This window comes from Aedes albopictus, chromosome 2, assembly GCF_035046485.1.
Source record: "Aedes albopictus strain Foshan chromosome 2, AalbF5, whole genome shotgun sequence".
NCBI lineage: Eukaryota > Metazoa > Arthropoda > Insecta > Diptera > Culicidae > Aedes > Aedes albopictus.
The window spans coordinates 71,839,391-71,866,250 of NC_085137.1; the positions used below are offsets into that span (position 1 = coordinate 71,839,391).

Below are 26,860 nucleotides of genomic sequence, written 5' to 3' on the forward strand. Positions count from 1 at the left end.
TCAGAGTATGAAATTCGATTTCCGTTCAGAACTATTTCAGTTATAGAGTTGTTTTTCCTAGTTTTGAGGTTCATTTGTCCAAAGTACTTCCACAATTCTTTCGAAGAAGAAGAGTTTGAGAGTTTAGCATTCCAATATTCTTCCTTTGCTCTGTTTATTAGAGCCGTAGTACTATTTCTTAGTCTCTTATACGTTGAATAGTCCGCATCACTTCGTGAAGCCTTCCATACTCGAAAGGCAAGATCACGATCAATCATTGCCCTTGATATACTTTGATTGAACCAAGCATTATATTTTGGATGATTGTGGATGGTTTTCAATGGAACGCATGCATAAAAAATATGCTCTATATGTCTGTTGAAAAAAGGAACCAAAATGTCGGGGTTATCGGTGCTGTAAAAATCTGTCCACTCAATTTGATTGAACATAGTTATAACCTGTGATGGATTCAACTGATTATAGTCGCGGAATGTCCTAATGTCTTCAATAGGTGCTAAATCAAAATCTAGTGAAGCAAACAACAAATCATGTTTAGATAAAAACGGTGCATCAATTTGATTGAAGCGTAACACTGAATTGGCATCGTTTGTAATAATCATATCAATGAGTGTAGAACTGGTTCGACTGAAATGTGTTGGAACTTGACCTAAGCTTTAGAGAGATAAACCCTGTAAAGCCATATGGAATCTTTTGGTTGAGGCTGATGAAGTATCCAAAATGTTCGTGTTAAAGTCTCCCATCACATAAATATGCTCATATTGAAATTTCAAGGAAGTCAACTTTTCGCAAAGCACTTGCGAACAATCCAGTCCTGGTGGATTGTAAAAGAATCCCATGAGAAGTTTTGTTTTGTTTATAGAAACTTCAAAAAATATGTATTCTGTTTCAGCTGCACCACTTTCGTTGGCAGACATCTCAATTACTCTAAAGTTCAAGTTCTTCTTGAGATATACGAGAACTCCTCCACCAAGTCTACCTACACGATCATGCCTGACAATTTCGTATCCTTCTATACTCAGCACATCATTGGGTACACCTTCGTTCAGCCAGGATTCTGTTATGCACATCATACTTACATTAGAAATGTTGGCAATCTCACGCAGCTCAACAACTTTACTCATTTGTCTGGCACAGATACTTTGAGCGTTCATGCAACAAACCGACAATTTGTTATGTACGGGTGCTGATTTCATTACGATACCTTGAACACTCCAATCTGTAGAGGTATATCCGCGATAACTATCAGCCATTATCCCAGTTTAATCCCAAACCCAAGAAAACATGTTTACTTATCTTTGTAGCCTTTAAATAACTCATCCTTTTACAAACACAAAAACAAACCAAAAAAGTTCAATTACAAATTAATACTGACTACGCATAAAACTACTCATAACACTGATACAAACAAAAAAGGCAGCATAATAAAATACATAACAAAAATCTACTGACAAGTTTAACAATTTTCACTTAATCTAATACTTTTAGGACAGGATACATGGAAATCAAGGGATAGGTGAGGAAGGATAGAGATTGTTCATAAGGATAGGTTAACTCCCAAGATGCCCGAAACGTCACAGATCCTCTTCTGATTTGATGATTACGTCCCTATCGTCGTCTTTGCGTCTAACGAGGATTTCTCCGCCACGGGAAAACACCTTCACCAGCTGCCCCGCTTTTCTTAAATCAATGGCTATGGATTTGATTTTTCTGGCTGCTGGAGTAAGATTTTCATTGACGTACACTCGCTTATTGGTTTGGAAGCCAATTTGGTTCAGATTGAGGGAATGACTTCGTAGGTAGCTCGAAAAAAAGTCGTTACGCTGGTTGGTTATAGCAAACTGCACCAAGAGGAAGTAAACGTTTCCAGCTCTGGGCGGTGTTCTGGTCAAGCGACGAATATCCACGATCGCAATGGAGTTATCAACATAGCCCAAAGTTTTACACCAGGTTCGGAAATAGTACTGGAGATCCTCGTTTTCGATGAATGGAACCCCACTGATAATCAAATCATTGGATAGATTCGATCGAGCAATCGCATCGGCATTGTTAAACACGTCTCGCCGCATGCAGCACAGCTTCGAATTCACTTCGACCAAGTCTGTCTTTATCTCGTCCATACCTTTCGCCAATTCAGCACGCAGATCGTCCCCGAGCTCGTTTATTTGGTCCTGCATTGTTTTTCCCTGGTTCGTAATCAAACGAGCCAATTCATTGTTGGAAATATCGCTGGATGGAGAACTACCGTGAACGCTCTCCTTACGCTTCGAGTCGAGTTTTGACATCTCGTTTGCTCTACTGCGCAACCACAGTTGACTCATGTGGTGTGGTAAAACTGTGGAACTGTTCGTCAAGCATGTAGGAAGTAATCTTAATAAATTAAATGGACCCGTATTAGATTAAATGTAGGTTTAGTAAGGGGTTGAAATAATCCTATTCGAACAAAAAAAAAATAGAGTTAGAATTTCTAACAGTGTTTCACCAGAGAGCGGAATCAGGCACAGAACTGCAAGCCACGCAGCGAGCATGTTGTCATCGAAGCCGAAAACGGGAGAGACGAGCTTCTGCGTGATACGTTGGTATGCGTGTCATCCGAGCGCGTAAACATAAACGGGAGAAAACACAAAAAATAGCTTGCTGAGCATGCGGAAGGCGTTGAATAGATGAGTTTTGTAAGCGAATTCATCGAGGACAGTTGTGTGTACAGTTTCGGTTTGAATAAAAAAATGAATGGAAAAAAATGGAAATTGAAACAAAAAGTGTTTTTATTTTTGTTAAGTGAAGAATTCCTACAAAGCACAATTACAACAACAGCAGTAGCAGCAATACTGCCCAAATTCTGCAAAGTGACGTAAGCGACATTGATAGTTTTGGCCCATTTTTTGGTTATTATGCATAAAACTCTAGCTCATCCTCTAAGTTTCTTTCCATAGATGATAGATTACGACTAGATCTTGCATTCTAATACAACAGGCATTCCACAGTGTTATTTTTACACCAGATATTACATATAATATACCAACAAATATCGACCTTTTGAATGGCGCTTACGTCACTTTGCAGAATTACGGCAGAATAGGAATGGAAGCACACACCATAACAGCAACAGCAACACGTAAATGACCTTTCATGGACGATTCCAGGTAATTGAACAAGTCGTCCCCACCTCAGCAGCAGCAAATCAATCAGCGAGAAAACGGTAGAACATGCAGCATACGATGTTACTCAAAGGTAGATCACAGTTAAAAAACACAGCAAGGTGAAAATATGTGTTATTTTCGCTTCAGAGGCGCAACGATTTGACCATAGTGGTTTCGCAGCGCGGTGTCACGAACACTAATGCAAATCTACTGGTTGAAAATATGCCCATTTGATTTTGCTGGGAACAGCTGATCTTTGTTTACTATTTTCAACCAGTAACTCAGGTGGTGTTCGTGTAATGCAGCGTGTACGTACACGCAATACCACTAAAAGCAGAAACCACTATGTCACCTCATTCTACCACTGCACTCACACCAACCACGTTGTTGTCAGCCGTCAGTAAGGATTCGAAGTAGACGAATTCCTCCACCACATAGGTGCCAACTTAGGGGGGGCAAGCATAGGTTTGCCCCCCCAATATTTGACGATTTTTTAATTTTCTCATACAAAATATCCGAGAAAACAGGCTTTGCCCCCCCAATAATTTGATCAAGTTGGCGCGTCTGCTCCACCACCTCGAAAGTATCCCCATCTATCGTAACATTACTTCCCAGACGGTTCCGGTCGTGTTCGGTTCTGCTTACCAGAATGTTCTTTGAGGCATTCAGCACCAGTCCGATCCTTGCTGCTTCGCATTTCAGCTCTGCCATCGTTCCAAATGTTCTGGCAATAATGTCCATGTCGTCCGCAAAGCACACAAATTGACCGGATTTTGTGAAAATCGTTCCCCGGCTGTTGAGCCCGGCTCGTCCCTTCCAGAGCGATGTTGAAGAGTAGGCATGAGAGTCCGTCACCTTGTCGCAGTCCTCGGCGAGATTCAAAAGAACTGGATAGTTCACCCGAAACCCTTACGCAATTTTGCACACCGTCCATCGTTGCTTTAAGCAGTCTAGTCAGCTTCCCAGGAAAGCCGTTTTCGTCCATGATTCTCCATAGCTCTGCGCGGTCGATACTGTCGTATGCCGCTTTGAACTCGATGAACAGGTGATGCGTTGGGACCTGGTATTCACGGCATTTCTGGAGGATTTGCCATATGGTAAAGATCTGATCTGGTCCATTGTCGACCGGCCGTCGATGAAACCAGCCTGATAACTTCCCACGAACTCATTCGTTTTAGGTGACAGACGACGGAAGATGATCTGGGATAGCACTTTGTAGGCAGCATTAAAAATAGTCATCGCTCTTAAGTTCTCACATTCCAAATGGTCGTCGCCTTTCTTGTGGATGGGGCAGATTACCCCTTCCTTTCACTCAAGCTGTTCAATTTCCCAGATCCTGACTATCAGCCGATGCAGACAGGTGGCCAACTTTCCGGGTGCATCTTGATGAGTTCTGCTGCGATACCGCCCTTACCATCCGCTTTCCCAAGTAACACGCTTGTCACCGAAGAGTCACGGCGGCGCAGGTTTTTGTTACGCAGAAGTTACTATGACTTACTTCTAACAAATGAATACTAAGTTGCTAAAAGTAAGTCGCAGTGACTTCTACGCAACAAAAAACTGCGCCGCCGTGACTCTTCGGTGACAAGTGTGTTACTTGGGTTGTTGTTTAAGCTGGTGCATGGCATCCCTAACTTCCCTCAGCGTGGGAGTTGATTCGTTCCCGTTCTCTGCTGCACCAACATAGTCATTTCTTCCGCCGCCTTTGTCCATCGTGCCTACATTCTCTTCGCCATTCAGGTGCTCGTCGAAGTGCTGCTTCCACCTTTCGATCACCTCACGTTTGTCCGTCAGGAGGCTCCCGTCCTTATCCTTGCATATTTCGGCTTGCGGCACGTAGCCTTTGCGGGATGCGTTGAACTTCTGGTAGAACTTACGTGTTTCTTGTGAACGGTACAGCAGTTCCATTTCATCGCACTCCGTTCCGCTCCGGCGGCGCTTTTTCTTCCGGAAGAGACGGTTCTGCCTGTATTGCTGTCTGTATTGCCCACATTCTGTCGGGTTCCATGCTGCAGCATTACCACCCGCGCTGCGTCCTTCTCCTTCAGAACCACTTTGCACTCCTCGTCGAACCAATCGTTTCGTCGACTCCGTTCTACGTACCCGATAGTGCTCTCGGCTGCGTTGTTGATGGCTGCTTTGACTATACTCCCGCAGTCCTCTAGAGAGGCCACATCGAGCACATCCTCGTCCGGCAACGCTGCCTCGTGATTCCGCGCATATGCGGTGGCGACATCCGGTTGCTTCAGTCGCTCTAGATCGTACCGGGGTGGCCGCCGGTACTGTACATTGTTAATAACGGAGAGTTTTGGGCGCAGTTTAACCATCACCAGGTAGTGATCAGAGTCGATATTAGCGCCACGATAGGTCCTGACGTCGATAATGTCGGAGAAGTGCCGTCCATCAATCAGAACGTGGTCGATTTGCAATTCCGTTTGTTGTGGTGATCTCCAGTTGTAACGATACGGGAGGCTGTGCTGGAAGAAGGTGCTACGAATGGCCATGTTCTTGGAGGCGGCGAAATCGATGAGGCGTTCGTCAGCTGGTGGGCGCTGAACTTTCCAATCGTCGGTCTGAATTCCTCCTCCTGGCCTACCTGAGTGTTTAGATCCCCTATGATGATCTTGACGTCGTGGTTTGGGCAGCGATCGTACTCGCGTTCGAGCTGCGCGTAAAATGCGTCTTTGTCATCATCAGTGCTTCCAGAGTAACGGCTGTGCACGTTTATTATGTTGATGTTGAAGAATCGGCCCTTGATCCTAAACCAACACATTCTTTCGTTGATCGGCCGCCAACCGATCACGAGCCTCTGCATGTCAACCATCATGATAAAAGCTGTTTCCAGCTCACGTGTGTTCCCGCAACTCTGGTAGATGGTATGATTACCTCTAAACGTTCGCACCATAGATCCTGTCCAACACACCTCCTGCAGCGCTACGATTCCAAACCCGCGGTCCTTCAGTATATCGGCGAGTATGCGGGTGCTCCCGATGAAGTTGAGAGATCTGCAGTTCCACGTACCGAACTTCCAATCGCAAGTCCCTTTTCGTCGCTGTGGTCGTTGCCATTGGTATCGGTTCACATTCTTCTCTTATTGATTTTTCGGTGCTAGTCTTTTTTAGGGCTGGCTCGCAGGGACCGACACCAACCCACTAACCCAGGGAGTGTATGTATCTGACTTTAATTATCGGCATATGAACATTTGTGCAACAATGTGCACAGCTTGTAATTGTTGATAAATAAAATCAACATCAATTGATCCCAACATGGCTGCAAATGCAAGGCCCAATGTACTTAAATTGTTTGTTTACCCAGCAACTGGTAATGCGGGATGCAAATTCTCAGCAATTCGCCATCGAGCCTCGAGCGGCGGTCACGCAGATTGAATTAAAAAAAATCCAATTAATTCCCATCCAATTAAATATGTTAATGACGCATTTAATCCCAAGCAAAACGTTCGCAACTGGGAGTGGGTCACAGCACATAAACTCATAAATGCCGTCACTTTCAATTTCACCAGCAACACCTTTGAGGGATGTGCTATACCGCCGGCATTGTTGGTGAAATTGAAGTGAGTATTACCGAATAAAAAATGTTATCTAGTCACCCTATATCACGGTTTCTGTGCTGTGGAGTAATGTGACAATCCAGGTTTTTCCTGTCAAAAGCTAATTTTCATTTCACTTTTTACAATTTTTTTACATAGACGATCCTGCTGTTGTTGCTATGCGTGACTGTAATGTGGCAACAATAATTTGTTTTTCATTTATTTTGAAGTGGAAAACTCTGGAATGGGATTGTCTCACGCAATGAATGGTGCAGGTGAAACCGTTGGTTGGCTGGTGCCGGTTGGTGTGGATGGAGTGTACAGCTATAATTTAAATCTGTTTGTACTAATTTAATCAACCAATTATCTGTCGTTTGCACGTGATATTGCGTCCGTAATGGTGTGGTGTTTTGCAAAATGGTTCTGGATAATGGACTTTATTTGAATTAACTGGTTGGCTGCAAAACGGTGAGTCGATAAGGAGAGCGTCCAACATAACTCTGATCCTCACAAGTTCCTACCTCATGCTTCCACGGGTCAAGCGATAGAGACCGCCAGCTAAGAGTTGTGTGCTTAGTTGGTAGTGCAGCCTGGGCACTGTTGTCCTTCTGACTTCAGCTAGATTGAGGAGGTACGATCCGAGCGTCTATTCACCAAGGAGCACCGGCTCAAACAGCGTCTGTTCTGGCATCCAGCGGCTGAGTAAGAAACGCTGCACCACGGCCAGCTAGATCCAAGGTGGTAGCCCCAGAACTGGCACGGTGACCCTCCGGCGAGACAGGAGTCTTGGCGTAGCCCAATAAGCTACCCGTAAAATCCCCATTGCGAATAACATACCTAGGAGAAAATACGACTCGATACAATCGGCAAAGACCCACGCGACGAAATAAGGGCTACGAAACTTGGAACATGGAATTGCATGTCACTAGGTTTCGTAGGATGTGACAGGATAATCTACGACGAACTACATCCCCGCAACTTCGACATCGTGTCGTTGCAGGAGATTTGTTGGACTGGACAAAAAGTGTGGAAAAGCGGGCATCGAGCGGCTACCTTCTACCAAAGCTGTAGCACCACCAATGAACTGGAAACAGGATTTATAGTGTTGGGCAACATGCGACAATGTGTGGAAATCAATGAATGGTTGTTGCATTACTGATGCGGTGTAACATCCTACAGGTTCATGGATCATAATTCTGTACAGGAGTAACATTGATAAAGTATGTAGATTTGCTGAAGGTTTCCTGGAACACCCCTGAGCCTTATGCCCCTCCCAGACAAAGCCGTGTATCCTCTTGAACACTTCGCGACAGTACCCTTGATTCTTCGCTTCGTCCGTCTAAACTGCCCTTTACACCCCTAAAATACTCTAAAATCCTCCTTGAAACCAGTATGCATTCCCCTCATTCAAACCCTTCAACCGCTTCTTGCCCCTTTCCCCACTAACCCCTAGAATCCACCCTTGCTACACTACCCCTCCCTTTCTGCTTGAACTCTCCGAAACAAATCCTCGGATATCTGAAGGTCTCTCAGTTTTTTAACGCGGGTTTCCGAATTAGCTCGGTACATTTAACACGGATTCGCGAATTAACACGGTTTTTTACACGTTTTTTTACACGACACGTATCCCCCGTGTAAAAACGACCTTAGTGTATTGGATTTCTTTCAATTCAGTTAGACAAAAAGACATATTTTGTGAATACATGTTTATTGAAATACATAAAGAAAATTTGCAGAAAAAGTATGTTGTATCTTACTGATATTCTGATATTCCAGATTTATAGCAATGCCAGATTATTTAATGGTTTGTTGTTATTTATTTTTGCCCAAAAATTTAGAAAGAGGAAAAAGCCTCTTTGAGCGAGCTCCTCAACTTCGAAATCTTTCTCTAGAAGGCACAAAACATTTTATCTTCTTAAAGATTCGTTATATGTAATATAAACCTATAATTAAAGACTCCTCCGGAAAAGTATCCATAATCGAGCCGCGATCTTGTCGCGGATTAGTCAAGCGATGAACCAAGGTAAATCTGTCTGCTGGAGAATTTTGAACATCAAGGACAGAAATACATTTCTTATCATTTGGTTGGCACATAGTTATACATGAATGTTGATTTTTGTGGTTTTAAGATTTACATTTTTAAGATTTTTCACCTCTATAATATAAGATTTCGCTCCATATGTCGATATACCCATTTTCACAGGTTGCTAGACCTGCTTTCCTATGTGCGTAATTTTCTGGTAATTTTAAGTAACATCTGTTTGTTTACCTATTTTGCTAGGCTCCGTAACTACTAGTTCTGCAATCTAGAGTGCATTAGAATTTAGAAATTGGTTCTTGATTATGATACAGTATTGTTCCGATTTTATCACGCCCTTTCTCAAAAATGGTTTTGAATATTTCACAAAATCTATACGCATTTTCAATATTTTTAACGTTACAAATCGCGCCTTCAACATTCACCTTGAAGAAAAGAGGAATTAGGGTATTGGTTCCCTTATTAAGCATGTGGCTCCCATTTTCATCCCACGAAAAACAAAGGATTGAAGCGCTGTTTGTTTTGTTTCTTATTTTTGTATTTTTTGTTAGAAGTGAGCACCCATGAAAACAAAAAGAACGGAGTCAATCGGTGCCGTAATCGCTTGTTTTCGAATAGGATAAAAATGGGAGCATGAGATTACTGATGGCACACATACCCTACTCGGTCTCAAAAGTAATAGCAAATGAATGAAAAATTAAGGACTTACGCGCGGTGGCCGTGATGAAATCGGTACATTACTGTATCTACCTTTCTCGATGGTTCGTTCTTTCGATATCGAGATGGAGAGAGTACAACCAGACACAGCATTTGATGAAAAAAAAAATCACAGACAAAAGACGTTGAAAATTTTGCTTTTTTTCATATTTGACACTTCAACTCTTTTCTACTATCAGATGCAGAAAACAAATCCAGTGACAACCATAGACAACCAGACACAGCATTTGATTGAAAAAACCACAGGCAATCAGACACAACAGAATGCAGAAAAGAATCTGTCACTCTAGATAATCGAATGCAGCAGTTGCTACAAATAACACAGATAGCCCTGTTTGTCTGTCCGATGACCAAGGATGGGAACACTCACTTGCAAAGAGTTACACTCACTTGCAGGTTTCTCAGCTCAGAAGCGTGCAATAAAAAAAAAACGATGTATGGACGGCTTTTGCCTTGTGATTTTGTCTAAAAGTTTGCCAAATAGAGTAGGGGTCGCACACGCATACCGAATTCGTGAGTGAGCTGCGAAGGCAACTCTCCACGAGGTGAATGTAATTTACACTCACCTCGTGCAGAGTCGCTTTCACAGCTCTGTCACGAATTAGGGATTCGTGAGCGACCCCTTCTCTATTCGACAATGTTTGGGACAAAACCACAAGGCAAAAGTCGTCCATACATCGTTTCTTGATGGCACGCTTCTGAGCTGAGAAAATAGCAAGTGAGTGTAAATCTTTGCAAGTGCGTGTTCTCATCCCTGCCGATGACTTCACCGAAGTTTTTCAGATGTAAATATAAGCTGCATTGAACTCACCGAATAAAAACTCTATTCAAAACGTAGAAGAATGTAATGCTTTTCTTATATAAAATCTACAAGCGTGAATAACACATGAACCGTTTATATTGAAAAAAAAATCACTTGACACGGGCGCTACTGCGTCCACAAATAAACTAGTAACAAAATAATAAAATCGCAGCTTTTCCGATAATCTGATGAACGGCTTGCAAGAAAATAGCCTCACATCATATTATTACCGATTGTAATGTGTTTTTTTTGTGTTTTTTAAATGTTTAAAATATTTAGGAGTCCGCAGAATAAGCCCCAGAAGATGGTCGAAGGCCAATTAAATCGACCGAAACATCCGGACAGTCTGGCAGATAAGTTTTGCCTTTCTCGTACACTAAGTGTACTGGAAAGGCTATATGTTCACTCCAAAAATGACTTTTTGACAGAAGGCCCGGAGGGTCGAGTCACATATACCAATCAACTCAGCTCGACGAATTGAGGTGATGTCTGTGTGTGTGTATGTGTGTATGTGTGTGTACAAAAAAACTCACATCACTTTTTGGCAGTAAACCTCAACCGATTTTAATGACCGACGGTTCATTCGACGCGGAATCTGGTCCCATAGTTTCCTATTGAAAATGGTTCGGATCGGTCCAGCCGTTCCGGAGCTATTGCCATTTAGGTGTTCCGGACCGGTACCCCAGGAAGGGGCCAGATATGAAAATGCATCAACGCTATGCATGCGACACATAAAACCGCGGCATTTTCCATAACCTGATGAACGGTATGAAGGAAAATACTCTCATACCATATCTGAACCGGTAGTGTTCCAGAACCGGTTCCGGGTGTCCCGCCGGAAGTAGCCAAATAAAAAAGTGAATCAAATTCATGCATGCGACACATCAAATAGCGGCTTTTTCGATAACCTGATTAACGGTATGCAGGAAAATAGTCTCAGACCATATCTGAACCGGTAGTATTCCAGAACCGGTTCCGGGTGTCCCACCGGAAGTGGCCAAATATTAAAGTGGAGCAAACCTACGCACGCGACACATCAAATCGCGGCTTTCTCGATAACCTGATAAACGGTTAGCAAGAAAATAGGCTCACACCACATTAGAAACTACCGGTAGTGTTCCGGAACCGGTTCCGAGTGTCGCGCCGGAATTGGCCAAATACAAAAGTGAACCAAACCCATGCATGCGACACACCAAATTGCGGCTTTTCTGATAACCTGATGAACGGTAAGCAGGAAAAGAGTCTTAGACCATATCTGAACCGGTGGTGTTCCGGAACCGATTCCGAGTGTCCCGCCGGAAGTGGCTAAATACATAAGTGAACCAAAGTAATGCATGCAACACATCAAATTGCGGCTTTTTCGAAAACCCGATGAACGATTAGCAAGAAAATAGAATCAGACTACATTAGAAACTACCGGTAGTGTTCCGGAATCGGTTGCAGTTGTCCCGCCGGAAGTGGTCAAATGTAAAAGAGAACCCCACCCATGCATGTGACACATCAAATAGCAGCTTTTTAGGTAATCTGATGAACGGTTAACAAAAAAAAACTCAGACCACATTAGGGAAAACCAGTAGTGTTCCAGAACCGATTCCGGGTGTCCCGCCGGAAGTGGACGAATGTGGAAGGAAACTAAACACATGCGTGCGGCTCATTAAATACCAGCTTTTTCGATAACCTGAAGAACGATCAGCAAGAAAATAGTCTCAGATCACATTAGAGACTACCGGTAGTGTTCCAGAACCGGTTCCGGGTGTCCTGCTGGAATTGGTAAAATGTAAAAATGATCCAAACCCATGCATGTGACACATCAATTCGTGGCTTTCTAGGAAATCGGGTGAACAGTTAGAGGAAACTAGTTTCATGCCATATTTGGGATTGGTACTGTCCTGGTTCCAGATGTCTCGCCGTAAGTGGTGAAATATAAATTGAACCAAACTCATGCATTCGGTGCATCAAATCACGGCCTTTTCGATTACCTGATGAACGGTTAGTAAGAAAATAGGCACAGACTACATAAGTTACTACCGGTAGTGTTTGTGGTTCCGAGTGTCCCGCCGGAAGTGGCCATATCCCTTTCGTGACGGAGCGCAAAAAAGTGAAATCTCCGTACAAATGGATCAACTTTGGCTCTCCAGAACTCTAAGATTTCCCAACAAAACAACAATTATTTTACCTCATTTGAAAAAACTACTCTTTATCTTTCGATTTCTAGCTTTGACTACCTAGATAAATCGGAAATAAAAAAATATGCGACAGATAAAACTTTTTCATGTTTTACGGATTTTGTCCACTTTTTGTTTACCTTGTTGTGGTAAATCGCACAGGCAACGTAAACAAAAGTTTGTTAACACACAAACAAGTGTAAGTAATGGCTGAAGTATAGAAACAGTTTACATCAATGAAACAAAGTCTAAAAAGATGAAAAAAAATGCAAAACTGTTACCGCTTAACAGCACAATTGTGCTGGTTCGTCACGAAAGGGATATACAAAAGTTAACCAAACTAATGCATGCCACACGTTCAATCGCGGCTTTTTTGATAACCTGATTACCGGTTAGCAAGAAAATAGGCTCAAACCACATTAGAGACTACCAGCAGTATTACAGAACCAACTTTGGGTGCTTTGCCGGAACTACGAAAGTGAGCAAAATCATAGCAAGCGATAGATATGTGTAATTGTTCTCTTCATCATGACAAAACTGAAGTGATCTCAGAACTCATCAAATCACACCATTTCAGATTCCTACTCATCCTTACAGTCAACGTTGTATGGGAAAATTAAAAATTAATTGCAACAACCCTGAACATTTTTTTTTCAATCCCCTTTTGCGTCTAAAGTTACTACACAAAATTCTGATGTGACTGGTTGCGCCCTCGCGCTCTATAATGTGGTTGAAATTTTATTGGGATTTAGTTTGGGAAATTTCACTTGCTTGCATTTTTTTTTGTTCAATTTTACATTGATCTTGTAATCAGCGATAATAAAATATAGCCTGAAGTGTACAGAAAAAAACTTTGTCGACGACCCCAAAGTGATCTGTGGTTGTGAAAAAGGTTATATCACAGACAAACAGACGTAACACTTGCGAAATTTCCATCGACCACGCTTATAACGATCATTTCAAATTTTCATAGTTGTGACTTTCACAACCAGAGGTGCGCGCATCGTTTTTCTATGCGTTTGACGTTTCACACTGGCGCCTTCTGTTGACGATATTGCACAACACAGTGATTCGTGCAACTTTTCCACCAGGTGATGGTAGTGCGAACTGGGCGATGGATTTCCATGAAAATCGTTCAATGTGTTACGTCTGTTTGTCTGTGGTTATATTTTAGCTTGTAATCATCATCTTCATATTGATTGGCCACCAATGACAGTGAAGGTGGTCAAGCAGTCAACTGAGAGCTCTGATATTTTTAAGCTCTGAACATAACGTCGGAATATGCGTCATCAATAAGTTTTTCTATTCGATAATGGCTTTGTTAAAATTCTTGCTTTTCTCAATAAAGTATTCTCAGGATTCAGGAACACTTCGGCTTACGTCGACATCATGAGTACATATTCGACGAGAAAGGCGCTATCACCACTAGGTGGATTAATCAGGGTTTTTTTTATTAACAATGGATTGAAATAGTTTTGGATTACAAGAAATAATTGCAATTCCACGGTAATTTTGTATGTCGGACTTTTTTCCCCGATTTATATATAGGGTTTAAAACTGATTTTTTTTTCCAAATACTGAGAAATGTAGATAATTCAAGGTACTCGAAGAGATGGCTTTCCAGTCTTGACAATAGAGGAGATGTCAACTCAATTGCAAGTTTTTTTCTAATAAAATCTGGGGAAATTCCATCCGGTCCTGATCCTTTTTAAAGCATCCGAACTTTCTAAACCTGTTAGAACAGCCTCCACATTAATATGACTTGCATGAACATCTCTTGAAAATGCAGGGCATGAACGAAAACTATTCTAGATCACGATCCTTCTCGGAGAAAGTCGTGTAGATATCTTGAAAAAAAAAAATAGCGAAAAGATAGCAAATCTTCTGGGAGTTTTCAGCAGTTTTTCCATCTAATATCATTTCTGAGGGGAAATTACTTGATTTTGATGTAGTCTTAAAATAATTGAAGAAATTATTTGGACAAGATCACTGTTTTTGCATTATACTCTTCAAGTATTATGCTGATTGCCTAATTTAAATAATTGATCACGCATTTCCAAATACTCCTGTAAATTTTCATCAGTGTTATTCTTCTTATACATTCTGTGAGCTTTTTGCTTCTGGTTTCTTGAATTTATGATTTTATTGCTTAAGGTATTCCAACTTCATGCAGCAGAGCTTACGTCAGCACAGCAGAAGAGTACGATGTGAATTGAATTTAGGGAAATAAAAGTCAAATTTATATGATGATTTTGTTTACATCGGGTGTAATTTTCAGATATTTTTTCTGTGTTCAAGCATCTTTACTATTTCCATCATACCATGTCTGGCCGCACAGTGGATGAAAGTCGTTCCGTCTTTATTAGCAACATTGAAGTCCACGGAATCTTTGTTAATTAACATCTGGACCATTTCCCATTTGCTACAGTCGGCAGCTAGAAGCAGGGGAGTGTTTCCATTGTTGTCTTGCACATTTACATCAGCCTCATAGTCATCTATAAGCATCTTTACAATTTTTATATTTCCTCTACTGGCCGCAAAATGGATGAGAGTAAGTCCGTCATTGTTAGCAATTTTGTAATCCACAGAATATTTTTGAATTAACACCCTGACCGTTTCCCACCTAGTATGATTGGCAGCAATAAGAAGAGGAGTATTTCCGTTGTTGTCTTGCGCATTGGCATCAGCCACAAAATCATGTAAAAGCAACTCAACAATTTCCGTAGAACCATTTATGGCTGCAAAATGAATGGGCGTCTGTCCGTCTTTATTGGCAATTTTGGAGTCCACAGAATACTTGTTTATCAACATTTTGATCATTTCCATCTTACTGTGCTCAACAGCAAGATGAAGAGGAGTGTTTCCATCGTTGTCTTGCGCATTCACATCAGCCTCATAGTCATCTATGAGCATCTTTGCAATTTTTATATCACCTCCGCTGGCTGCAAAATGAATGAGAGTTTTTCCGATTTTATTGACAATTTTGTAGTCCGCAGAATATTTGTCTATCAACATATTGACCATTTCCCACTTGCTGTACTTAGCAGCAAGATGAAGAAGAGTATCTCCATTGGTGTCTTGCGCATTGACATCAGCCCCGTAATCATTTACAAGCATCTTTACTATTTCCATCTTACCATCTCTGGCTACAAAATGGATGAGATTTTTTCCATGTTTATTAGCAATTGTGTAGTCCGCAGAATATTTGCCGAATAGAATCTTGACCGTTTCCCACCTGTTATACGCGGCAGCAAGATTAAGAGGTGTATTTCCATTGTTGTCTTGTGAATTGACATCAGCTTCATAGTTATCTACAAGCATCTGTACTATTTCGATCATACCTTGTCGGGCCGCAAAATGTATGAGAGTTGTTCCGTCTTTTTTGGCAGTTTTGTAATCCACAGAATGTTTGTCAATTAACATCTTGACTATTTCCCATTTATTATGATCGGCAGATAGAAGAAGAGGAGTGTTTCCATTGTTGTCTTGGGCATTGGCATCGGCTGCGTAATCATCTATAAGCATCTCCACAATTTTTATATTACCTCTACTGGCCGCAAAATGGATTAGAGTGTTTGCGTCTTCTAAGGGAATTTTGCAGTCCACAGCATATTTGGCAATAAGCATCTCAAACATTTCCCACTTAGCATAACTGGCAGCTAGAAGGAGGGGAGTGTTTCCATTGTTGTCTTGCGCATTGACATCAACTTCATAGTCGTCTATTAGCATCTGTACAATTTTTATATCATCATCTGCAGTAGCAAAATGTATGAGAGTTTTTCCGTCTTTATTGGGCATTTTATAGTCTACAGAATATTCGTCAATTAGCATCTTGACCATTTCCCACCTTTTGTACATAGCAGCTAGATGGAGAGGAGAATTTCCTTCGTTGTTTTGCGCTTTTAGATCGAATGCATAGCCATCTAAAAGCATCTTTACAGCTTCCATATCTCCTTTTTTAGCCGTCAAATGAATGATAGTTTGTCCTTTCTTATTAACAATATTGTAGTTTGCATTGTATTTGTCAATTAACATTTTGACCATTTCCCACTTACTGTAGTCAGCAGCATAATAAAGAGGTGTATTGCCATTATTGTCTTGGACATTGACATCAGCTTCATAGTCTTTAAGAAACATTCTTACAATTTCCATCATACCATCTCTGGCCGCAAAATGGATAGGAGTTATTCCAAAATCTTCGGCCGTTTTGTAGTCCACAGAATCATTGACAATTAACATCTTGACAATTTCCCACTTACTATAATCGGCGGCAAGGTTGAGTGGAGTATATCCATTGTAGTTTTGCGCATTGACATCAGCCGCATAATTATCTATGAGCATCTTTACAATTTCCATATTACCATCCACGGCAGCTAAATGGATGAGAGTACTTCCGTCTTTCTTCCGTCTTATTTTGTGGTCCACAGAATATGTGTCAATCAACAATTTGACTACTTCCCACCTTCTGAAATCAGCAGCAATTTGAAGAGGAGTATTTCCAAAGTTATCTTGCGCATTAACATCAGCTTTATGGTCATCTATAAGCATCTTTACAAGTTCCATATTACCATCTCTAGCCGCACCATGAATGAGAGTTTGTCCCTCTTTGTTGGCAATTTTGCAGTCCACGGAATATTGATCAATGACCATCTTAACCAAATCCCTCTTACCATAATCGGTTGCAAGATGGAGGGGAGTGTTTCCATCGTAGTCTTGCGCATTGACATCAGCTTCGTAGTTATCTAAAAGCATCTTTACAATTTCCACATTACCTGCTCTGGCCGCCAAATGGATGGGAGCTTGCCCACCTTCATTAGCAATTTTGTAGTTTGCATTGTATTTGTCAATTAGCATTTTAACCATTTCCCATGTACTAAACTTGACAGCAAGAAGCAATGGAGGACATCGGAATGAATCATTCGCATTGACATCACATGAAAGTTCATCAATAATCATTTGTACAATCTTCAGGTCACGTTTTGCGGCTGCAATACATAGAATCGTTTGCCCTTCATGATCACGAATATGTGGATTTGCTGCAAAATCAGTTGTTAACATCTTGATCATTTCCCAATCACCATTTTCGGCTGCATAATGTAGGGGAGTTTTTCCCCTATTGTCTTGACCATTGATATTTTTGTCAGCACCGTGTTGTGCAAGCATTTTAACAAATGGTTTATTCCCGTCAGATACAGCGTAATGCAAAGGTAAAATTCCATGTCCATCTGGAGTATTAATATCAATTTCATTTGTATCTGTTTTCGTTGTGTTATTATTCGCTTCATGGTGTTTACAGTTACCAAATTGGAGTGTACAGAGAACATGCTTCAACATGTTTTCCTTCCTTGACTGAACTGCAGCATGGACAAGTGTGCCATCTTGCATTGACCTGAATATTACTTTAGCTTTATGGTGGATCAGTAACTCCCTAAACATTTTTTCAAAACCCCCACAACATGCAAAGTACATTAATACAGGATCATCATAACAGATTTGGGAAATTGTGTTTATTTGTAGCGAACTATTGTCCCAATTTTCCTCGATCATCGAAAAGAAAAAAGGTAGAACTACTATATGTCTTAGCAAAACATAGAGCAGAGTTTCTTCGCATTCTATCACATGTTCATACAAAAAAATTGAAATGAAGTATTCTGCATACGACAAGTGGGTAAATTCCAATTGGTTCTTGTTCGAAACATTTATTAATAACGACTTTTCTCCGTTCTCAAGAATATGTGGCATGTTTTCCAAAATTGTTACAGAATCGATTCTGCTTATTATTCTTTGTAATTCGAGAATGTTTAACTGTTTAATAGCAATAAGCTGATGCACGAGATAAAATTTATTCAAATTGTCTTTAAAAAAGTTTTTTATTTTCAAATCAACTATTACGTAACCTTCGCCATTCAAAATTTTCCTTAAGAAAATGTTGAACGATATTTTGACGAAATCTTCATACAAACGTAACAAACTGAATCTGTTTTCCGAATATAAAATTTCGCTTATATTTGCATTTGTCGATTCCCAGTATTTCTCAAATTTTTTCTTGTAGACTTCTGCGAGCATTCGAACCACCAGAGGAAGGCCAGTGAAGCAGAAGTAGTCGGATCGAATACTGTCATGCAAAATTTGGAGCAAATGTTTCGCAAATCTTTGAAACCGATCAAAATCTTCCTCATCGATTTCGGAACTGATGTCCCAGCATTTTCCCAAAAACAGCAATTGCTCATCCTCAACCAATGGAACGAGATGTGACGCGATGATCTGAAATTCTCTCTCGAGTGTTTCTTTCACGTGATTTCTACCACTTATGAAAATGCGAATATTATCTTTGTAGAAGGTTTTTTTGATGAGCCTTATAGCCGTGTCCTGCTGCGAAGCATCAATCTCATCGAAACCATCGAGTAGAATGAAAGATTGCTGTGCACAATATTCCAAACTCTTTCGAAGCAACGTTTCGATCGAATTTGATAGTGCGGATTTCATAAGTGTAAATATATCGTCTCCTTCCTCGTAATTTTTGAACAGGCTACCCAAACAAATCAGATACACGTGTTTGTTATGATCGCTTTGTAGTAAATATGTGATTTTTTTCATGAAGGTTGTTTTTCCCATACCTGGTTCGCCTACCAGTATAAGATTATCATTCTGACTGGACGATTGCTCCAGCATTGAAATTAATCCATCTTCTGTGAATTCTTCCTGTCTATTTTGTAAAACTAGCTTACGTTCCACATAATTACTGAAATCTGCTTCTGTAATCTTCTGTAAGCTTCTGCGCACTTCTGCTTTAATCATACGAAAACACTCGTTTCCTTCGTTGCTGCTCAAAAAAGGTTTCTGATTTCCAACCAAATTTGTAACCATGTGCCATTTTTCAAATCCATTTTCAAAAATTGCATGAAATTTGGTTCTATCACTAAACAAACCACGATCCTTCTCATGCACCCACTTTCTTACAATTGATTCTGTAATGCTATCTCTCAACGGGGAAAGTTTATCAGGCTGGTCAGTACACATTACAAAACAATCAAAAAATCTTCTCAAATCGGATTCATGGACGAATCGAGGAAAACTTTTTTCTGCAGATTTATTCTGCAATAGGCGTTTCTCAATCTTTTTATGAAAAACCACCTCTGACAGGCGTTTAGCTGTTCCGATTTGGGTGATGAAATGCGTTTGAAGCTCGTTCCATAACCATTGCTGGTTGAGATCATCCTCATTTCCTGTGAATGTGTCTGAAAAGCGCACGCAGACGTCTATTTCCAGTAGCGATCGTAATGGTGTGGTGTACTTTTTCAAGATGCCTTTCACTGTTCCTGACTTTTGAAGCTCTATTATGGCATCCTTAATGGCAATAGGTAATTCGTTTATCTTATTCAATAACTCCTGGATCTGCTCTGCTTTTGGTACAAATTTTTCACTACTTCTGATGAACACTTTCTTTTCCAGCGGGTCCTCCAGAGCACAGCTTTCAATGTCCATGAGCTCTCCTAGCGTTTCTCTAGCATTTTCACCGATTGACTTATTGCTGAAGATTATAAATCTTTTCTGGTAATTTTCGAACTCACTTCGTTGTGAAACATTTAGGAACGATTGAATGTACATTGGTAGAGAAAATTGGGTGGTCTCATCAAAACTTGAAGGAAAAAACTCCTTGTATTCGATTGTAGCAGCCGATGTTTGACTGTGTTTGGCTTGAAAAAACCATGCGTCCTTGCGATCGTCCAAAATTAGCACGGCATCATCAAACTTACCGGCCACGTTCATTTCCGTTGCCAGGCGGAATCTGCGTTCCTCTAAAGATGCAGCAACGAACAGCGTGAGAGCAAGATCTCTCTCATAATCGATACCATGGCTGGTCCGACTGCCACTCCATGCAAACATCGTAGGAAAAGGGATCCGCCTGTTGACTCCGTCTGAATGTGGCTGTGGATAGAAAATTCATTTTTATTAGTGCAAAGTCATTGTAACTTTACAAGAAGAAAATGTTCCTTTTTTGAGCAAAAAAAAAAATGTAAAATTAACATTTTCCGTTTCTTCAGCTTTCTTCTATGATCTGAATTTAATATGTTTGCAATATTTTCAACGAAATATAGTACATAGTGCCTCGTTGTTTAATAATAGTAAAATTGAATTCAGTCGGAATTAAAGCACTTCGGAAAATGATCTAGAACAAAAAGTTTGTCCAACTAATCTCGATTTCTGTCTGATGTTCAAGCTCTTGACATCCTTTGGAATTCATTTATGTTTTAAGTAGTTGAAGTAACCTGGAACACGTCTATCGCGACGAACAAATATTGCTTGCAGTTGCAGTTGTAGTTTAAAGCGAAGACTACTGTATCAGGTGATAAAGTGGTCTTCGTTTTAAGTTTGTCTTCAGAAGTATGTCTACCAAACGGGAAGAGCTGACTTTCGACTCTCTGGGCCAAATTTCGGTTTCAAACGTGATTACAAATATAAGCTATCTTTTTATGATATCTTATCGTGGATTAGACTTGGCAGAGCTGTGCAATAAAAAAAACGGCGATAAGCAAGTAATTGCATTTGGCTTATCAGGAATGTCAACGAAGTAAGTGCAAATGTCAAATCGATAATTTTAGTTATTGGGTCAAAAAGGTGAATCACCATTGCCGAACCCGAATTATCGAAGAGATCTTGTACCAACTTTTCGAACCCTCTAGGCAGAATACGCTCGAATATCTAGGAGAGTTTGCCAGGTCACTATTTAAAAAAAATCATAAACAATCTCAATATAAGTGAACTGTAAAAATATTTATAAAACGGTTAATAAACAAAATTATGGCAATAAGAGAAATTAACATTCACTTTTTTTATACCCTGTTTTACGCGAGGGCGCCCGAGATGGTGTCGGATTCTACTACTTTCCAGAGATTTCGTTTACGTGGATTTATGCGGCCAGCAAGGCACATGTGTTCGAAGAAGATTCAGTCGAAACTTTACTTCGAAGTTTTGGCCCCAAAACCATAAGTTTCCGAGGATTTCGAAAATAAATGGAGCAGATGATTTGTGAATTGTCTTATATTGTGATAAGGAAAGTATAATATATTCTCAAAGGATTGAAAAAGGTCAATTATTGCGTGACATAATTGGGCGTATCACTCATTGAACATTGATCACCGATTCTAGCTAAGGTAGTCGGAACTATTCTCTGCTTAACATTTGTCACATTTTTTGTTCCAGGCTCTGTGTCAGGTTTCATGTTAGATTCACGAGGATAGAGACGGACATGTCCGGCAGATCAGGGAACCAGGAAACGTTTGACGAGAGATTCCTTTCCCGAACAAGTTTGACCTGAACAAACTTTACGCATGGCAAATAAATTGATCACATAAAAAAAGCGAGAAAGGAAAACAGATTAGAGTATCCTGTAGCAGTTTTAGGGGGATACAGCGTGAACCGCTGAACTGCACCTTTTGTTTTTAAACAAAGCGTTTACAACAAGAGGAATTTGTAACTGCCAAAAAAAATAATATCATAACGGAAACACTGCCGGGCGATTAATGCCGAAACATTACATGCTTATCCACTTTACAGTTGCAATTCTCCATTTCTACCAAATTATCACTTGCAAAAATTTCGGGTGCTAACACGATCACTTACGTAGCTCGTAATAAATTTTGCACACCTTTTAGCACTAATCACCAACAAACAATATCGCTTCAAGCTGACCACACTTTTTAACCGCAACAGTTGGAATGATTTGTTGCAGACTAAATCGGGCGCACCAAATTTCTATATCGTTTTGTTATCATTGATGACTTCATTGATAAGATTGCAGACGAATATTTCAAATTATATTCTTCCAGTTTTCTTCTCATATCATTTGCAAAAGCCGTATAAAAAAATCGACTTTAAAAAATTATAATTCCAAAATGGTTTGTACAGAACAATATTGGAATGAAATGATGTCTTCAAAGATGTTTAAGGATATTTTAAGAATTTGTCTTTCACATATAATACACTCAGGGAAATTTTCATCGTGCATCAAAGTCAGATATCATTAATTTTTTTTCAGAAACCTTTCTATTTATATCAGATCAAACTATTCACTAGTGCTGAAAATGTTCAACATATCTAAATTCAACCATCCAAAGCTCATTTCAGAAGCTGAACCTGAAAATATGGCACATGAAAATCATGTGCGGCTGGACCAGTTCTATAAGAAAGTCACGGAAACCCCGCTCTTTTATGAATATTTGGTACCACAAGTTAGAAAACTGTCAAATTGAAAAGACGCGCAAGTTTTCGGCAACACATTTGGAACATAATCTGAGCAAACAAACCAGAGTTCGATGTTGCATGACTGTATCATAGCACATCTAATGCAAGCTGACTGTTTTATTACTTGTGAGGGATATGATCGCATGCTCCTCAGTGTGAGTGCAAGTGTGCGAGGTTTTAATATGAAAATGAGCTGCACTGTGCACATTTTCAGTGTGGAATACCATCCCTGTGTCAAACACGAGGTATTTGGCGATTTCTTAAGCCGAAACTTTACGAAATCCGGTGTTTAAATGCACCTCAATTGACAAGATGGAAGTTGCGCGTGCTTTCAATGCAACTCATTAAGGCGAAACTGGAACACGGTGTGTTGTGTAGAACAACTTTATAATAAAAAAATAAGTAAGTCTGAAATTTTGCCCAATGATACTTTGGGCCATTCCCTTTAATTTGCTGGGTCGGTGGAAATCATCCATCGGGGGGTCTAGAACAAAAATTTTTTTTGAAGGTTTTTTATGCAAAAACTGTTAAAAGCGCATATTGTAAATTTTTGCATCTCCTACAAATAGTCACAACTTTTTTGTCTTTGAAGATAGAACCATAAAAATTGCAGGCGTTTCGTAGTAGTATGCGTAGATGACTGTGTGAAAATTTCATTGAAATATGTTGAATGGTTTTCAAATAATACCAAAACTATCAAACGCATTCTAAAATACTAAGCTTAGTAGCAAAAGTCCAACGAAATATCTATATATTTTTTATATACCTAATAATACAAGAAAAATATTTATGCAATTCAGTATCATAATTTCAATTTTATGTAACTCATTTTAGTACCATAATGGCCAGCTTTTCCGAACAGGTTTCTTCTGCAACTGAAATGAGTTGCATAATGAAAAATAGTTGTAAAAATCATTGCATAAAATTTTGTATGGAACTCGTTGCAAAACTCGATTTTCAGCACTCTTCGTTTTTATCCAACTCGGCAGGCCTCGATGGATAAATGTACGACTCGTGCTGAAAAAATCAGCTTTTTGCAACTCGTTACATAAATAACTATTAATTCTTAGCACCTTGAGTCATTATGATGGCAGTACTGTGAAAACTTGTTTTTCGAATGATGAACAGATACATAGTCAAATACATGAAAGAAAAACACACACACTGCCATTATGTAGCTTTTCAATAAGTATTAATTATTTATTTCAAGAACGTGATTTTGCGTATACATGTTCACAAGTATGCCTGTATTACGAATCCTATAATAAACTCAATTATTATGATTGCTGAGCATGTCGGCCTTCCCCGAAAAAATATTTAAATGTTTATTGGTAAGCCAAGAAAAGCACTCGAGGATTGGGAAACATCTCTGTTTTGAGGAAAAAGTACAGAAACTAAATTATTTTGAAACTAATGTTTACAAGCATAAACGTAAATAGTATTTCACCTTAGTCAAACAATAAAAACAAGTTAACTCTGTTAAAGACCTCATAATAACATTGAATTTGTGGGTATGAGTCTACATTAAAACACTCTCTTGATTGAAGATCACAATAAAGAGAACTGAATTCAAAACAGAATTCAGTTGGGTAATATTCGATCAAGGGCAACTTTACGATACTAAACATAGTTTCCGGATTATTCCACGATATTTGACATAGCTGTTAGACCTAAACTTAAGTTTGTCTTTGAATTTAATAGCAATATGTTGCGCACGGGTATTCAGCATGACCATGTTGAGGGTGACGGGTTCGATTCCCGGTCGGTCCAGGATCTTTTTGTAAAGGAAATTTCCTTGACTTCCTTGGGCATAGAGTATCTTCGTGCCTGCCACACGATATACACATGCAAAATGGTCATTGGCAGAGGAAGCTCTCAGTTAATAACTGTGGAAGTGCTCATAGAACACTAAGCTGAGAAGCAGGCTTTGTCCTAGCGAGGATGTTACGCCAAGAAGAGGAGGAGGAGCAATATGTTGCTTATTGCTTATGCCACCATTTATTAACAAATAGCTGATAATAAGTACGGAAAGAATAGTTGAAAGAACGGAGTACTTATTGAAAATGTTTCTACATTAAGCATGAAAATTGGCTGTTCAGCATAAAGCCTATGAAAAACAATTTGATAACAATGATTTAAATATTCTTATCGATTATATGATGTTTAAAAAATATTTTCTGTGTAATTTAAAACCTCCAAGCATGAGGAAGAGTGATTGATCACTGTTATGGCGTTGTTTACTAGTAGAATATTTTCTACATAAAACTATATGTTTCGAAAAAATAACAAACATTTTTTTTTAATCCAAATTATTGGGCCACGCTCCTCTAAAGCCTTTCGCTTGCAATTTGATATTTAGATAAGACCTGATTCATTAAAAAAAAATGGAAAAAATAAACATGTATACGCAAAACCACGTTCTTGAAATAAATAATTAATACTTTAGTGAAAAGCTACATAATGGCAGTGTGTGTGTTTTCCTTTCATGTATTTGACTATGTATCTGTTCATCATTCGAAAAACAAGTTTTCACAGTACTGCCATTATAATCACTCAAGGTGCTTAGAATTAAATATTTTTCTTGTATTATTATATAAAAAATATACAGATATTGTGTTGGACTTTTGCTACTAAGCTTAGTATTTTAGAATGCATTTGAAAGTTTTGGTATTATTTGAAAACCATTCAACATATTTCGATGAATTTTCACACAGTCATCTACGCATACTTCTTCGAAACGCCTGAAATTTCTATGGTTCTATCTTCAAAGACAAAAAAGTTGTGACTATTTGTAGGAGATGCAAAAATTTACAATATGCGCTATTAACAGTTTTTGCATAAAAAACCTTCAAAAAAAATTTTTGTTCTAGACCCCCCGATGGATAATTTCCACCGACCCAGCAAATTAAAGGGAATGGCCCAAAGTATCATTGGGCAAAATTTCAGACTTACTTATTTTTTTGTTTTAAAGTTGCTCTATAAACACACCGTGGGAAGCATTTCCTCACTTTTTGGTTTTTGAATTTTTATTAAATAACGAAGCAATCTTTTCAAAATCGGTTTTCGTACACATGTAGAGTATGGATCAAGGTATCTTCTGATTTTTTTTGTGGTGGAAAATGTTTTTTGAATTTGCAGAAACCATTTTTGAACAAAATTTCAAAAAAATAAATAGGTAGTACCTGACTGTCAAGCAAGATACCCCAGGATTTTTGCAAAAAATTCTTCTGGGATTCCTTCTGGAATTCTTTCAGATGATTTCAATGGAAATCCTTGTGGAAATCTTCCAACAGTTTTATTCCTCCAGGATTTTTTTAAGGAATTCCTTATGATGTTATTTCAGGATTTCGTTAAATAATTTTTAAAGCGCTTTCTTGAAGAATGTCTCAAACAATTTCTTAAGGAGTTTCTCTAGCAATTTCGTAAGGAGTTTCTCATGGTTTCTCCTCTGGGTTTCTTCAAACATTTCCTAACAGGAAAAGAATAGAACTTCCACAGGAATTTCATCTGGGAATCCCAGAAAATATCCAGATAGCACTCCTGGTGAAATCTAAGAATGAAATCCTGGAGAAATTCCAGATGAAACAATGAGAGGAACTCGAGATGGAGTTCCTAGCGAAATTTTAAGAGATTCTGGAGGAATCCTGGAGGGATTGATTGGAAGGATGCCGGAAGAAATTCCTAGAGGAGTCCTGGGAAAAAATCCTGGATAAATCCCAAAGGAGAGGAATCCCAGAAGAAACTTCTAAAATAATCCAGGGAGGAATTCGAAAAAGAATTCTTGGAGAAATCCCAGAAGCAACTCCTGGAGGGGCTTTGAAAGAATGCCGGGAATTCCTGCAAGAATTTTGGAATAAATATTTGAGTTAATTCTGGAAGGAATTTCTGAAGGAAACCCAGAAAGAAGTTCCGATGGACAAGAAATTTCGGTTTAAACCCCCGGGAGAAATATCAAACTCATGGTGAAAGAAAGGAAAAAAAACCTTGAAAAAAATTCCTGAAGGAGACCACGGATTAACTCGTATAAGAAATATAAGAGAATTCTCAAATGGAATCCTAAATGGAATTTTTGGAGAAATCCTAGAAGGAAGTGCTGCAGGAATTCTCAAAAATGGGAATTCCAAAACGAGTTCCTTGAGGTTTCTCAGAATGACCTGTTGTAAGAATGTCAGAAGAAACTCCTACGGTGTTCTCCAAATGTAATGGTGA

At 39.5% G+C, this 26,860-nt stretch overlaps 1 protein-coding gene across 1 annotated transcript; it reads right to left on the reverse strand.

The window, feature by feature from the left end:
• Window positions 1-14,043: 14,043 nt before the first annotated feature.
• On the reverse strand, window positions 14,044-22,098 carry LOC134287630 (uncharacterized). The gene is made up of 2 exons (XM_062849911.1): window positions 22,031-22,098; window positions 14,044-20,335 (listed from the first exon to the last, which is right to left on the reverse strand). Exon 2 carries the CDS (start codon window positions 20,291-20,293, stop codon window positions 14,681-14,683), a length of 5,613 nt encoding a protein of 1,870 aa, XP_062705895.1. The 5' UTR covers window positions 20,294-20,335; window positions 22,031-22,098; the 3' UTR covers window positions 14,044-14,680.
• Between the last annotated feature and the right edge of the window lie 4,762 nt (window positions 22,099-26,860).

Coding starts and splice junctions, on each gene's coding strand:
- LOC134287630 (XM_062849911.1), bottom strand. CDS start 20,293: ATGTTTGCATGGAGTGGCAGTCGGACCAGCCATGGTATCGATTATGAG.